We start from the raw sequence: 16,712 nt of genomic DNA on the forward strand, positions 1-16,712 counted from the left end.
CTTTGACATAATGGTCATTATTTCATTGTTCTGCTAACAAGCTGGGTTTTTTTTAAAATTGTTGTTCATTTATGGTCCCTGTAGGGCATGAGGTAGGCTGTAAAACAATGTCAAGACATTTTATTTATGCAGTATCACAACAAAAGTTATGTTGTGACACTTTCAAGAAGAGCAAGAATCTTCCGAACCCAATAATTCTCCTATGATCAAGCTCGTTTTCAAATGGATGAAAAATGCATTTTCATAGGCAGAAACATTGGGCCAGACCCTAGAAGGGTGTCCCTCTATGGTGACTAGTTGGGTTCAGACACACTCATAGATATAATAGGGATAAAGAGACAGGGAAAGAAGAAAACAACAACCCAATTTGGTTGTTGGATTTAGCAATGACAAAGTTATTCTTGATTCTACTTGAATAATGTGACACAATGCAAAGATTTTTGTCGTTCAGGTCATGGTAGTCCAACGAGGCCGGAGCTTGCGCACGCACGCACGCACACGCGCGCGCACGCACGCACACACACACACACACACACACACACACACACACACACACACACACACACACACACACACACACACACACACACAAAGGTCCTCTAGTCTAGACATCCAAATAAAGGAGAGGTGGTCAAGTGAAGGGCATCCACGTAGCAGCAGCTTGCGGAGTTCTGTGTCTTGCTCAAGGACACCTTGGCAGTGCTCAGGATTTGAAGTCCCCTCTCCAGCTACCAGTTCACACTCCATTCTTTGGTCCATGTTGTAGTTGTAACAGACACCCTCTGGTCCCCAAGCCTAGTCTTTGTGGACGGAGCTCCTGCCACCCCCAAAATAGGGCCCATCCAGGATTTGAACCCAGGACCTCTCACACCCAAAGCGGGAATCACATCCCTAAACCAACAAACCTCCAAGAAAAAAACCAAAAAAACCAAAAACAAAAAACGTTTAGATAGATGGATAGATACTTTGTTTAACGTCTCATACAAGAGATTTCTCCATTTCTGACCAACTGGTGGGGAGATTAATCCGGCCAATCCTACTGGGGTAAATATCTGGAACTCTCCACCAGCTGGTCAGAATAGTAGAAGCTTCTTGTATGAGGGGCAACATGTCTTCAAGGTTTAAAGTCCGGTGGACTTCCTTCAAAACAGAGATAAATGTGACACAGGTCATGTGTTGGCTGAATCTTCATCCAATAAAAAACAAATTATGATGTTAGGCATGAGATTACCACTTAAAGTGGTTGTAATACAACTATATTGTTTCGAATATTCAATTTGAAATTCAATTTCAATTGTATTCAAATATTGATATCTGGGTGTAGGGAAATAAATAAATTGCATATATGTTACACTTTACAGGAGCAGGTTACTTGTTACTTTCTCTCCTGTTTCGCCTTGGGCACATAAGAGGTGGGTAAAGTGTTTCTTTACTGCGCGCATGATAATAAACTTCAAATCCTTTGAATTCTGTGAATCCAGAGCGCGGAGAGCAGTTTTTACATAAACCACAGCGCCATCTAGCGTGGAAAACCCAGAACAACACCCAGAATCCCATCATGCTTTGCTGTCCCCGCGACTCGAGAGCTAACGATGCTAGGCTAGCTGCCGTTAGCTACCCGGAGCGGACATGTTGGAGCGAATCTTGCTTGAATAAACATCGCTGTAAGCTGGAAATTAGGGGTTTAGAAGGAGACTCCGAGCGTCTGGCAATCATGGATCCAGTAAACGCATTTAACCACGAGGTAAAGTGTGTTTAGCTGTAGACACAACCCTCAAGTCACCGAGTCTAGCGGGCTGGTCATGGTGCTAGACTGACCAGCTGGCCTAGCTAGCTCCACTTGTTCATCTGAACCTGTGTTGGAACAACCTGTGTTTGCATGCATGTTGTAGCTATACCCGCAAAGGGAATCTATTTTTCATCGCTAAATCAAAAGACAAGGTGTTGTTGGTTTTTTTTTATAACTAGCAAGCTAACACAACATTAGCCGGAGCGTCTAACCTTGCACAAAGTTCGCAGACTACCATACATTTTAGCTTGAGGGAGCATGGTCACTCGTAGATCTGTTGGCAAAAGGCTACTGGTATAAAATCGAACAAACACAATATCAGATTGTTTTGTCACTAAAAGCGTACAAACTAAACCTTCCTCCCTGTTCAACACGGCTTGTGTGTTAGGCTTAGTTTTTGTAAGGCGGAGGATGAGGAGGATCGATGACTGATAGTCAAAGTCTATTAGTTCACCTATTACTGTTTAGTCATATTTTTTGCACATGGTTATTTTTTTTACCTTTGAACTGCACGGTTTGCAATCTGTAATCGTATCATAACTAGTTTATCCGAATCCGTTTTTGCACCAGACCCTCCTGAGGCTCAGGGAAAATCACGATGGCTTATCACAAGTCACAGCTGCAGGACTAAGTTCCATGACACAGAAATAGAGAAAGTTGTTGCTGCATATGCGTCAGTATATTGTCAACACACGTTTAAGTATACGGTAGAAGATAACATCTAATGATATTTAAATGTTTCTGTCACATCATTTGGTGTTTGTTTAACACAGTAACACAGTGATAATCTTGGTAAATTTAGAATATTGAATGTTCAACCCTTATGTGGGATAATTCTCTTTGTTATTCCAAACCAACATGCAGTTCTATAAATCCTAACCTGACTGTAATTGTGTCTCCTTGGTGTGCAAAAATACAAGGTCTTAGAAATAAGACGAAATTTTAATTAAATCTTTTGATATTGCAAATGACTACTTCACTATGTTTAGTCGTTCGCATTTTCCCTGTCTCATGACTTCACACATCTCACTCATCCAACTACACTGTCTCCAGTTATTCTCGTTGAAGGACTCTAAGCCCCCAATATCTCGGGCGAAGATGATCTCCATCACCAAATCAGCCATCAAAGCTATGAAGGTGAGAAGAATTGTCACGATCCGTTGTTTTGGTACTATTATCAGCATTAAACTTTGTGTTGCAGTGATTATTCTTTCCTGGTATGCCATTAGTATAAAACATGATGGTTTATTATGAAAACTTGCACATTCTTGGTAATTGGTTTTCTAAAAAAAGGTAAATGGAGGATCTTCTTCACCTATCAATCTGCCAGTCAGATGACACAAGCGCCACACACAAGTCATCTCTGCAGCAGCAGAGCAAAGTGTGGAAGACATCTCAGATCTCTCACAGAAAAAGTATAGTCAGTTATGTGAAAGAACTTTTGATGTTTTTTATAAGTCCATAAGGATACGTCCTCGAGGGTAGATACACAGTGTTCAACAAAGAACATGTTCAACAAAACATTCATGCATTTACAATAAGAATGTGATTCCTCTGTTACCATTGACCACCGCTAACATGTTTTAGTAATAGAACATGTTATGGTTACATCATAGTTTCTTTCCTGATTATTTTAACACCTGAAATGAAGTAAAGAAAGTCCACTGAAATCATGATCTCAGGAATATAGTGTCTTTTTCTGTGTGTGTGTGTGTGTGTGTGTGTGTGTGTACACATAAAGATACAAAGATCTACTTCTAGAAATTATGATTAATAATAACTATGATTATAATTATAATTTTAATAGTGAAATGCCATGTAAATGTTATATGTATCTGAGATGGGAATCATACCCTAAAACTATTATGTTGTGACAACCCTATATATAATATGTTTTGAGTCCAGTGTCTAATTTCTTTTTCAATCTTAGTTCTACAAACATGTGGTCCAGATTGTGGAAAAGTTCATCAAAAGGGTGAGAGAAACTCAGTCATCACTCAGTTCCTGCCCATCAAACATAAATTAATTCTAAACAGTTTCCTGTCTTTTTTCCAGTGTAAACCTGAACACAAAGTATCTGGTCTGTATGTGGTGGATTCCATCGTCAGGCAGTCCAGACACCAGTTTGGAGCTGACAAGGACGTGTTTGGTCCAAGGTTCACCAAAAACATTGCAGGAACCTTTGAGAACCTCTGCCTTTGCCCAGTAGAGGACAGGGTAAGAACAGCTGTAACTCCTTCAGTCTCATGTTGAAATTTAAGAATTTTGATATCCTTTGCTCTTTTCACTGCTTCATTTCACACTGCCTTACTTTCCAGAGTAAGATTGTACGGGTGTTAAATCTGTGGCAGAAGAATGGAGTGTTCAAGATCGAGGTCATTCAGCCCCTCCTGGATATGGCAGCTGGATCCAGTAGTGCGGCTCTGCCTTACACAGGCGCAGACGAGTCAGGTAGTTTGTGTGTTTTGTGTACAGGGGACAGTAGTGGTTCCATAATTTTGGAGTTCATGTCCATACTTGTCCTCTGTCCTGTAAAATTCTGAGGTCTCAAAGGACTTACGGAAATGTAGCTCAAAGGTGTTTTAATCAGATTTCAACAAGCTTGAAGTGAGACTCCACAGTGAAATGTCTGAGCCTAGAATCACTCAATTTAGTAAAATGAAATTTGTTATTGTGTTTATTTAGAAACTAAAGCAAGTTCTCAAGGTGCACACTAAAAAGAGTCTCTTACTGCAGAATACCACACAACAAAAATGTAAATTGTTGCTTTGAATGGTCATTGATTTTAAAATATTTGAATAGTCATTAACTGATATAAAAAAATGCAATTTGTATATGCAGGTATGTTTTTTTTAAAAGAATCCACAAAGTAGTCAACATTATTTTTTATAATTATTGTAGATGTTTAAGGCAGTAAAACCGCTCACTACAGCACTTAATGCACTAGAATTTCTTTAAGTAGGGAAATTAAAATCCCTTTGACCCCTGTTTGATGGAAGTAATATATAAGTTGTTGTGTTCATTAGTGTAACTAATGTACATTTATTTATTTAAGAAAACATTATTTCTTGAATTTTATTGCACAAAATGATTTTATGTTAACATATCCATATATCAGTAAGTGACTGAACAGTAATTGCCAGTGGTATTGGAAGACATCTCTGTTATGTTCTGTGTCTTCCCTCAGGTTCTTCCCCACCTCCAGCCAAAGAACCGGTTACTGTGGTAACAGCAAACTCCACCACCACAACATCTGCTCAGCTGCAAAACTCTGATGCCTTTGCTGCTGTGGCTCAGCTCTTCCAGACCTCTCAGGGCCAGCAGGTGTGTGTGTGTGTGTGTGTGTGTGTGTTTTTCGTGATTATTTTGCTTGGATATATCCCTAATCTGTACTAATAACTCTTCTTTAACTCTATCACTGATGTTTTTAGCTTCAACAGATGCTTCAGAACTTTCAACAGCAGCCAGTGAAGCCAGAAGCCAACACTCACCCTCCTGTCCATAATCTTCAAACACAGGCTGCTAACATCACCACTGACCTGGGCATGGCTGCAGCACAGCCTCCCCTGCCCTCTGAAACCACTCATCAGAGGACGGCGTTCGACAAGGTGACAGTTTGTGGCCATTTTATGCCATCAACATCAACTGGCTTGACAAATCCCACATAATAAGGTTTACTATACAAAATTGTAGAAAACTGCACAATATTTTCGTCCAGGTTGTTACAGTCAATGAGGTGAAATGCACTTTCTCCAGTCGCTCTGGTCGTATAGGATGGCCCAGTATCTTTATGTAGGAAACAAAATGCCAATGGCAAGGGGACCACAAGAAATTAGTCCTTAAGTTGTGAAATGTTTAAAAAAAAATCACCTGATGGATGCATGTCACAAATAAACACGTTATTTGTGAATAGACCGCACACGTGCAGACAAGCTGAGAGGAAATGCAGAAGGGACAAAACCAAAGTTTCCCTTGAATTTTCTAAGACACCGTATTTAAATATCAGATAGAAGTTAAAACTCCAAAAAACTGAGTTTTTATCAGTCCTTTTTGTGAGCCAGAAGCGTCAGGCCCTTCTTAAAGTTTTTATTTCTCTAATTAGTCCATGAGACAGATCTTGTGCGTTCAAGTTATCTGTGTGAGAACATCTTGAGATATTTTATTGATGAAATCTCTTAGTTTTCCACCCACTTTTTTTGACCGCTCTCTTCCTCCTTTTTGCCATGCTGTCTTTCGGCAGTTTCTTCCCCCGTTTATGTGACATAGTTAACCAGCTGTGACCTGTACCCTGCTGCTTTGACAGAATTTCTCTTTATTCAAAGATATTTTAACACTGTTGGGTCACACATTTTAAACCGTTTGAAGACCCACTTTTTCTCACTGGCTTTCAATTGACATTCATCTCAGAAAAAAGCTCCATATTTTGTTTTTTGTCTGTATGCCCAGTTGCTCATGTACATTTCTGCATCATTAGTTTCTTTGAGATAATGGCGTTTGCTTGACTCTGGTTGTTTTTAAATGTGCTATAGATTTTATTATTTATTATATTTATGTCCTGTCTCTCTCTTAGAAATTGCTGGACCGTTTTGACTATGATGATGAACCAGAGGTTGGAGAAGAAACTAAGAAGGATGAAAACTCATCACAGCCTTCCTTGTAAGCATGTGATGTACCTACAAAATACGTTTGTTGCAGGGGGTCTGCAGTGCCAAGAATTGGGAAGTAGTAATTGATTTTTAAAAATCTAATGGAGTATGTTTATGATCCCAGTATGCAGCAGCCACCGGCCTTCCTTCAGCATGTGGGACACTTTAAACCACAGATGATTAACATGTCACATGACCTCTCACAACAGGTAACCACTGCAAGGATTTCTATTTGTTTGACCTTTGTTGTTTTTTCCCATTCTTTCATTTTAACTGAATAATGAAGTGATAGCATTTAGATTTACTCAATTACAACTACTGTCATTTGTTTCATAATCCAGCATACTCTGTAGTGCACTATCCATTTTGAGGTTCTTTGCTTTTAGAATGCATATAAAAATACATAAAAATATGGTTTGTTAAATTTTGAGAAACCTCGTACGCATATTTTGTATCAGTATTAATTGTAGCTGTTCCTCTCAGGTTCCTCTCCCTCCTAATGGGCAGTCCCAGCCTTATGGTTTACTACCAGGACAAGGCATTCCTGCTATGATGCCCCCTATGGGCCAAGTTCTACCAGGGCAGCCCTTTCCCGGTGCAGCTGGGCCTCCAGGCTTCCCAGGAGTATATCCGCCGCACAATGCCCAGCAACAGCCGGTAAACGCAAGAGAGGTTCAAAGAATAAAGATCCTTCAAATGAATTTTTTTAAATGCATGAAATTTAAATAGGAAGACTACTGGCTAGTAGCATAGTAGTAGTTGACTTGGGTTTGTTTTTACATACATATTCCCATCTAACTAGGATATGTCAGTGGATATGGACCATTCATCTCTGAGGGATGGAAGGCACGGTCAACGGTCGCACTCGGGCTCCAGGTTGGCTCAGAAATTTGGACATGATTTTACTGAGTTTACTTTTCAGCAGTTACATTTATTCTTTGCCATTTCTAAGACGGACCTGTCCATATTGTATGATTTTCTTTCTTTTTTTCTCTCCAGGTCTCCAAAGAGGAGGAGGTCACGTTCTAGTTCCCGTAATCGAAGATCAAGGCACAGACGATCACGCTCTCGCTCCAGAGACCAGCGCCACCATTCCCCACGTTCTCGCTCACAAGAGCGCAGAGAAAGAGAGAGAGAGCGAGAGCGTCGTCAGAAAGGCCTTCCACCACTCAAGAGCGAGACACTAAGCAGTGAGTCATAATGTGTCTGTGTTTGTGAGTGAATGAACATAGACCTGAAAGGGTAATACAGTGTGCCCCCGCGCCTTCGCGAATCAACACTCCAGAAGTACGCTACATTCTGTGAGTGTCGGGACGCAACACACTTCCGTGAGACACAAAAGTGCTTTAAAGAGTCGATAAAAGTGTGGGAAAAGGTAATACAGATATAAGGTGGTTTACTAGGGTTCATAAATGTTTAAATTACCGTAAATAACAAGATAAATTGTTGCTATATCGCTGAATTCGTTATTTGCGTGTGGTTCCTGGAAGGCATTAACCGCAAGTAATGAGTGCGCATTGTAATTTGATTCACTTGATTCCAACTGTTGCATTTATTTTTGTATTTCTACACACTTTTTCATGTTAACCTCTTGTTGTCCATTTCAGTTTGCAGTACAACTCTTTGGGTGGGCCAGTTAGACAAAAGAACTCAACAGCAAGATGTTGCCTGTCTATTAGAGGAGTTCGGTCAGATTGAGTCTATCAATGTAAGTTGACAAATAGATAAGTTGCTTCTTCTGTTGACTTTTACAGTAACATTTACACTTTCCTATCCTACCATGACAAATAATGTATTTATGTCTCATTCATAGGTACTCGTGACTAAAATTTCTGTTTATATAAAATATGAAAATTCACCCTTTGAACCAAAAATTTCCCTATGTACTCATGTATTGTAAATTGAATCCAAAATTGGCTAACTTAATGAAAATCATCATATCCTTTTTAACTGGTTGTTTGTTCTCTCTTATTAAGATGATTCCTCCACGTGGTTGTGCCTATATTGTCATGATACATAGACAAGATGCCTTTCGGGCATTACAGAAGCTTAGCCGAGGATCTCACAAAGTGAACCAGAAAGCCATCAAGGTGCGTAGCTACAAAGATCGTGTCATGGTAAAGCACAGATGAGCAAAAGTCACAGAAAGAAAACGTACTGACTGAATGAGTTGTTTTTGTTCGTTTTTTGGTTAGATCGCTTGGGCTTTGAACAAAGGCATAAAGGCTGAGTTTAAACAGTACTGGGACGTGGAGCTGGGTGTCACCTACATACCGTGGTCTAAAGTTAGTGAGGCTCAGTTGGAGGAGCTAAAAGAAGGAGGAATACTGGACGCTGACACCTTATCACCAGGTAAAATCCAGAGATTTTCATAGGCCTTTAGTGCAGTAATTTTAAAGTAATCTTGGTCAGAAATAAACAACAGATCCAGTTAAAAATAATAAACCTCTCGCCATGGGTAGCAACGTAATTTAATTACTAATATTTATTTTGCATTATATGATGTTATAATTTTAATGTCTGACTTTTCCAGAGTGGAATGGAGTAAGGAGTGCTCTTGACCTCCCAGAGGAGCTCAACCACAACGGGCGTTCAGAGTCACAGCAGCCCGAAGAGACACAAGTGTTACCCGTGGCTGCTGCTCCTATTGCACAGGTAAATAAAAAGTGCACGGTCTTTAAGCGTTTTATGAAAATACTGAATTCCGGTGTTTCTCTTATGTGTTTCAGGAAAGCATAATACAATAATCCCTCGTTACTTGCGGTTAATGAGTTCCAGGACCACCTGTGAAAAAAAAAAATTCCGCAATATATCGACAAATTATTTATTATATTATTTATTTTGTATGAAATAAATGTGTTTCTTTAATACACCATGAGTCTTGGAACGCAGCGCACACACGGATGCTGTCAGCCAATAGCTTGTGCGTACGGTATCACGTGACTATCTACTAAAAATCTGCGATGTAGTGAAGTCGTGCATCTTGAAACGCGACAAGTTTACTGTACACAAGTTTGTAATTTAACCTCCACTAAATCCCTGTAAACATTGTCAGGTTCCTCCAATCCAGCAGCCAATGGTTGGTGTGGGTTCTATGCGGCCTCATATCTTTCCCGGTCCCATGGGCATGCCTCCGCCCTCCTTCCCACCAGGTGTCCCACCTCCTCCATTCATCAGACCTGGCTTCAATCCCTTACAGATGCCTCCAGGTAACATGTCCTACAACCGCCAATAAAACCACTTTCCACTGGAACACAGTGCCCGCTCTTGAATTATTATTACACACATAAATGTAATCCCTGTAGTTCAGTTTGTCATTAATGTCTGAACTGTGTTCACACTAGTTTACTATATGTTAACCACTGGGCATTATGATGACCTTCATTAACTGGTTTTCATGGAGCGTATTGAAAGTGAATTCCTGTAATGTGCTAAAATCATAGATGTGTTTTTAAGTCGTTTGTTAGGACAGCTTTACTGTTGCAACTCAACAAAACATTCTTGAGTACTTTTTCTTTGGATGATCCTCATTTTGTCACCAGGGTTTAGTTGAACAAATTAGTCTGGCTAAAGATCAGCCTAACTCTACTCACCTCTTCTCTCCCAGGTTTTCCTCCACCGGGTGCCATGCCGTTAGGTCCCCTGCCCCCTTCCAAAAGTGGGATTGAAGAGTCGCCTCTGGACCCAACAGGTTCGGGCAACCGGAATAATGACGAAATCCTGGAAGGTCCCAGTATGTTCAACAACCAAATGGGACCTATTGGTGAGTCTGCCTTTCTTACTGGGGTTTTCATCAAGGTTAATTTTCTTTTTTCTTTTGCTCTTTGGATATGTAATAAATTTTAGCATTAAAAATACCTTTCCACCCATGTATTCTTAAAATATCTGGTATTTTTGGAGGAAGACATTAAATATACAATGCAGAATTGGTGTTTGTTTTATTTTTCTGGTATTTCGACCTATGCCCCACAACAGTGATATTACAACATATAAGTTTGATGTGAACTTGGTTTCAAAGTATTCTTAAGACGAGTCCACTCAACCTGTATGAAATAGCAACTCATACAGTTTGATTTTGGTTTTGTAACTGATAAAGTTTCCTAATAATTTAATTCAGTTTTTTTTAAATATCCCCAGATCATAACAAAAATTTATCTCAAGGCACTTTCCAGGTAGAGCAAGGAAAGACCTTTTACAGAACCCAACTTGACCCACATGAGCAACCACTTTGGTGACAGAGGCAAGGAAACACTTTTTTTTAGCAGGCAGAAACCTTAACAAAATCCAAGACTCATAGTAAGCAGCCAACGGCCATGAATGGTTGGGCGGAGAAAGACTGACATGTAAGCAATTAAGTGACAGATAAAAAGAAAAAAAAATCCTAACTTCTGCCGACTAAACATTAACTTTGTGAGCTAAATTTATTTTGGCAGCATCAGGTAACTGTGACTTTGGACCATATCACATCATCACATTAGAGTCAGGGAAAAAAATACGGGGAGAGGCTTTAGAATAAAAACAAAAACTACTGTGTTAAAATGTTATGCCAAATTATGTATTAGCCTGCAGAAAACAAAATCTCAAGTGTTTGGTGCTTCTGTGCACAAAGATCTAATTATTACTGTTACCATGACACCTTCCTGAATATTGATAGGAAACGTAAATACAGGTATGTAATATACACACGCCTGGCTATAATTGAGTCAATCTAATTTATTTAGGTTTATTCACCCTATTCTATTCAGTACCGTATTGGCTCGAACATAAGACCACCCTGATTATAAGACGACGCCCTCTTTTTCAAGACTGAAGTTTGAAAAAAGACTTTTTGAACACCAAATTTAATTTTCATACAGTAAATAATTACAGTACATCTGAAGCAAATGATTATAACAATTTATTCGATCACATTGCTATTGTTTGAAGACTCTGCCTCGTTTATCACCATCATCTTGAAGTTTGCACCATAACTTCTCAGCTTCCGGTTAACCTGGCTGATCTTCGATCAACTTTTCTCCAGATTGTCGCTACGTTTCTCCATTTTCTGTTATCACTTCTCTTATTTTCTTCCCTTTTCTTTCTTACTGCTATTTTTTATTTTTCTTCTCCGTGCTACCGCTATTTTTATTTTTCTTCTTCGTGACAGGGGTTCGCTTTGGCCTGGGGAGTTAAGTTCAGCATTCGCTTTAAAGAATGCTGAACATAACAAAGCACAATGTCCTTGACTGTAGTCAGTACGGCTTCAGGAAGGAACATTCGACTGCGCTAGCGCTGACAGAAACAATAGAACTCATTACTGATGCCATGGATCAAAAGATGTACTCCATAGGAATCTTTATTGACCTTAAAAAAGCTTTTGACACAATTGATCATAAAATTCTAATTGAGAAACTGGAACGATTTGGATTTAGGGGTACAGTACCAAATTGGATAAAGAGTTATTTACATGAGAGGTCTCAATATGTCACTCTGGGCTGGATCACATCAAAAACATTAGACATTGTGTGTGGGGTACCAAAGGGGTCAGTGTTGGGTCCAAAATTATTTATACTTTACATTAATGATTTATGTAAGGTTCAAAGGTACTTGAAATGATACTTTGTGCGGATGGACAACCATCCTTTGTGAAGGAAATGATATAAATAAACTAACTCAAACAGTAAATGAGGAATTAGCCAGGATGTAAATATGGTTTGATGTAAACAAATTATCCTTGAACCTAACAAAAACTAAGTATATGTTATTTGGGAAGAAAAGTTGCAAACACAAAATTAATATTAAGGTGAATGATGTAGATATTGAATGGGTTAATGAATTTAAAATGCTAGGAGTGATAATTGATGAGATGCTAAATTGGAAACCTCATTTAAGACAACTGCAAATAAAGTTAGCCGGAAGTGTATCCATACTCTGGAAAACCCAAAAACTATTAAATCAGAAGGCACTCTATAATATATATTGTGCACTAATCTTGTCCTATCTGAACTACTGTGCTGAAGTATGGGGAAACACATATAAAGAATAAAGAGAATATAAAGAGAATTATTCACAATGAACATAATGGAGCTCACACAGACCACTTATTTATTAAATCTAAGCTACTGAAAATATATGACATAAGTTATAAAACTGTACAACTTATGTATAAAGCACATAATCTTGTTGGACTTGGAACCATTTGGAATAAGTCAAATGACACAATGACATTTTATTTTGGTTGATTGAAAAGAAGTTCTGTCAGCTAATGTGAACTGACCATCTTCCTGTGTCGACTGTATTCTAATTTAAAGCTGGTGCTTCTCAAGTTACATTAATGTTTGTGTTTGGACTGTTATGACAGTATAATTAAAGTTAAGGCTGGATTTTTTTATTTGTTTCCACAACAGGTAACCAGTTAGGTGTACCACTTGGTGGACTTCCAGGTTCTCTCCCAGGTGCTCCTCCAGTTTCTCTCCCAGGTGCTCCCCCAGGTGCTCCTCCAGGTTCTCTCCCAGGTGCTCCTCCAGGTTCTCTCCCAGGTGCTCCTCCAGGTTCTCTCCCAGGTGGTCCTCCTCCAGGAAACTTTCATCCACCTTCTGCTGGCCTTCTTGGTGCCCGACCTGGTATAATCCCACTTCAGCGTCCTCCAGCGCCCCCACCGCCACACATGCAGCGCTTCCCTCCACCTCCACCACTCGGTCCACGACCACCTCACCCTAACATGCCACCCATGCCACCACAGATGATGCATAGAGGGCCACACCCTCAAATCATGCACCATGATGCGCCTTCCCCAAAGGGAGGGTTTGGGATGGTCCCGTCCCAAAATATGAGAGCACCTTTCATTCCCCGTGCGCATGGCCCTTCCAATCATGGCCCTCCCACCCCGTTTGTCCGTCCAGAGGGTCTTTGTGGCCCGGAAGGCCCAGAAGAAACGGACAGCAGACCATTTCGTGGAGACCGGTCTGGATTCAGGGAACGAGAGGCAGACAGAGACCGAGACTGGGATCGAGACAGGGAGAGAGAGAGGGATAGAGACAGGGACAGAGGTTTTGGAGGTGGAAGGCGTCCATTTGCTGATGGTGGGAGAGGAAGTGTTGGCGATAGACTAGATGGGAGGGACAGGCTTGGAGGCTGGCAGGAAGATGGGGGCGATCAACGAGGAGGAGGAGGATGGGACAGAGATCGTGATCGAGACAGAGATCGTGATCGGGATAGAGATAGACGGGACTGGAGAGAGAGGCGAAGTAGCCTGGATCATGACAGAGGACGAGGGAGGAGTAATGATGGAGAGAGGGAGCGAGCACGAGGAGAGAAAGGAGAAAGAGGAAGGGGAGAAGGAGTGGGTCGAGAAAGAGGGAGAGGAGCTGAAGAAAAAGAAGGGGACAGGCCAAGACGGTCAGAGCGCAGAGAGAGGACCACACGATGGGACAGAGATGATCGATTGGCCAGTGTGGAAAACACTGACAGACTTCAGACCTCTAACAGTACAGCGCAAACCAGTTTGATGCCCGTGGTCACGGCAGAAACCAGTAAAGAACCAAATGTCGAGGCTTGTCAAAAAAAGACTGAATCAGAACTTTTAGCTCTGCCTCCGAAGGTAGTTACATCTAAAGAGGAGCAAACGGCGTCTGGGCTCCTACCTTCAGCTCAAAGTAAGCCCACAGAAACAACAGTGGAAGAAGCGTCATAGACTGGTTCACTCCTGCAGCCAAAGACTGCTACAAACCACTGAAAGGTTTTTAAAAAAATACTAACAAGCCTCAATTCCTGGCAGATGAATAAATAACCGGGCACCGATTTTCATTTGGTAATAAACAGTTTTATGGGCAGTAACTCATTTCTTGAAAACAAACATTTCCCTTTCATGTGAAAATGATTGTTTTCAGGCGTTTTGACTCATGCTCAAGGTTGACTTTGCATCTGTGTCACGATATAAATGACTACTTGAAAATCAGCTTGTTTGGCTGTCATTCTAGTTGTTCTCCCTTTAAGTTGTCAGGATGAACAGACTGTTTGCATTGTAACTTAGCTTACCGGTTCATCTGTTATTTTTTAAATCAAGTTTGTTTTCAGATGAAGGAAACAACGTATATAATTTTCGCTTCATTGCCTCGTTTGTATGATAGCAGACACTCCTCACTAAGGAACACGTTTGTTGTAAAATATCTTTTCGAATCCAAGGTATGTCAAACACTGAAAAATAGAGAAGCCATTCATTTTTCCTTATTCGTCAATTTGTTTTGTCTCATTGCAACACCAATAAGAGACGACTGACAGGACTATGCTGGCCCAAACGTTTGATCGTTGAATAGAAATGAACAGGTAATTTAAAAAAGTTAATATCTATCTAGGTGTTAGGGTAAATTGCATTGACTACAGTTACACATCACTCACAGTTTGCTGTGCTTGTCATTGTGCCACTTCATCATCTGAGCTTTTCTTTCAGGTAGATGAGGAAAATGATTTTTTTCCTTCTCTTTCTACCTGGCACATTTACTGACCAAACCAGATGCTTAAAAATCCACTTCTATTTCACTTTCAAAAGATTGTGTATTCCTGTAGTACTGAGACTTTTACAGTACTTGAAAACACTCCTGTAAGACTTAACATTATTTCAGTAATTAACAATGCTTCATATTCTATGATTATGCTTTACTTATCTGAATGTCACCTAATAGAAAGCCTTGTTTATGCATGTAATCATTTTATTTGGTTCTAGGGACTCTTATTAAAATACCTTAGCATGATACATTTTTGCTAAATAGACATAATTCAAAAAATACATTTTAAGTGACGTGGGGACAAATATATGCAATAATGAAGACAATTACAATATTTTCCACACTATAAGGCGCACTGGACCATAAGGCACACCTTCAGTGAACGGCCTATTGTAAAACCTGTTTTTCATATATAAGGCGCACTGTCAGATTCGGAGAAAATTAAAAGGTTTTAAGGTGCACCTTATAGTGTGGAAAATACTGTATGTCTTTGCAAAGAAACTAACCCAGATGAGTAGCACTGTTTAAAAACTGCTGAAAAATGTTTTTTTTCAGCAAAGTAACTTCATTTTGTTTTTGTCAAAACTGATTTGTCATTTACAGGAAGTAAAAGTCGATTGAAAGTAAAATCCTATTCTTAGGATGTGTATATTCATCCTACTGTCTGTTTATGTCACCATTGCATAAAAACGTATAGTTCTGTCAGTCAAAGAAATTCAATAGAAAATTTGCCAGTCCGATCAAAGATTATCCAAAAGAACTTAATTTAAAAACTGTTGTACAAGAAGTCCTCATGTTTCTTGTTATCTTTTTCTTTTGCCGTGTGTCTGGTAGCTGGAGAACGGAGAATATCGAGCATGGTATTCCCTTTGTCTCATGAATGCCAATCAAACCTATGAATTTTAATTGGTTTTGAATACATAAAAAGGAAACATGAATCCTGTAGTTGAACTCTTCTTTCTCTCTGATAAATCGAACTTCTTTTTGTAAGTAATTACGTGTTGCATCAGTTAACATCTGAAGCCCTGATCCTGCAAGCCCAATTCTTGAATAATTTTAACACATAGATACCAAGCGCATATCTGAAGTGATGGAATGAAGTTCTGTGTGGGGTTCACTGCTGTAAATATGCTTGTATTACTGACAATTGAAATCTGTAATAATAGTTGATGTTCATGTTCTGTGACTTGTTTATTGAGAGAAACATTTTGACATGGAAGGCGCAATGGAGGCCTTCTGCTTTAAAGCTTTTTAACTCCTAATGGTTTGGCAGTTGACAGATGTTTCATGGACTTAAAATCTTTAATATTTCAGCCATAGGAAATTGTTTTTAATAAAATATTTTTTTACCAAATATTTTTTCTTGTTAAGACTAAATTCTGTACGAAACCGATGCTGTTAAATGTTACTGTTGGATGACAAAAATATTTAAAATACCTGGCAGGTGCTTGATGTAATGATCTGTTTACATCCCTTAAACCTGATGTTCAATTTGATGGAGTAACATATCTAGTTTATACAAAAGGGTCCTGTACTATTCATGTTAAAGTGTGAAACAGGAATGGAAGGATAATATTTGGTAAAAATAGGCTTCAGTAAACAGCTAATGGGACAACAGACTGATTCCCTCACACACACACACACACACACACACACACACACACACACACACACACACACACACACACACACACACACACACACACACACACACACACACTAAACAACAGATGAGCAATAGCTCCAGGTTAGATTTGTACTGTATTAGCAATTCTGATCAGCATACAGTTTTGT

The 16,712-nt window shown here is 39.6% G+C and overlaps 1 protein-coding gene across 1 annotated transcript; it reads left to right on the top strand.

Moving 5' to 3' along the window:
- Positions 1-1,596: 1,596 nt before the first annotated feature.
- On the top strand, positions 1,597-16,272 carry scaf4a (SR-related CTD-associated factor 4a). The gene is made up of 19 exons (XM_068330555.1): positions 1,597-1,744; positions 2,843-2,926; positions 3,720-3,764; positions 3,845-4,006; positions 4,108-4,240; positions 4,977-5,113; positions 5,221-5,397; positions 6,360-6,445; positions 6,560-6,644; positions 6,919-7,092; positions 7,238-7,311; positions 7,435-7,625; positions 8,043-8,143; positions 8,412-8,525; positions 8,631-8,787; positions 8,969-9,090; positions 9,491-9,644; positions 10,043-10,198; positions 12,822-16,272. The coding sequence occupies exons 1-19, from the start codon at positions 1,715-1,717 to the stop codon at positions 14,105-14,107; spliced, it is 3,468 nt and encodes a 1,155-aa protein (XP_068186656.1). The 5' UTR covers positions 1,597-1,714; the 3' UTR covers positions 14,108-16,272.
- The last annotated feature ends 440 nt before the right edge of the window (positions 16,273-16,712 follow it).

This window comes from Antennarius striatus, chromosome 13 (genome assembly GCF_040054535.1).
Source record: "Antennarius striatus isolate MH-2024 chromosome 13, ASM4005453v1, whole genome shotgun sequence".
Classification (NCBI taxonomy): domain Eukaryota; kingdom Metazoa; phylum Chordata; class Actinopteri; order Lophiiformes; family Antennariidae; genus Antennarius; species Antennarius striatus.

Bases quoted from the DNA above. Each gene is read 5' to 3' on its own strand.
- scaf4a (XM_068330555.1), top strand. From the start codon at position 1,715: ATGGATCCAGTAAACGCATTTAACCACGAG. The intron at 8,788-8,968 runs GTAAAATCCAGA...TGACTTTTCCAG, and splicing joins CGCTGACACCTTATCACCAG to AGTGGAATGGAGTAAGGAGT. The intron at 9,645-10,042 runs GTAACATGTCCT...CTTCTCTCCCAG, and splicing joins TCCCTTACAGATGCCTCCAG to GTTTTCCTCCACCGGGTGCC.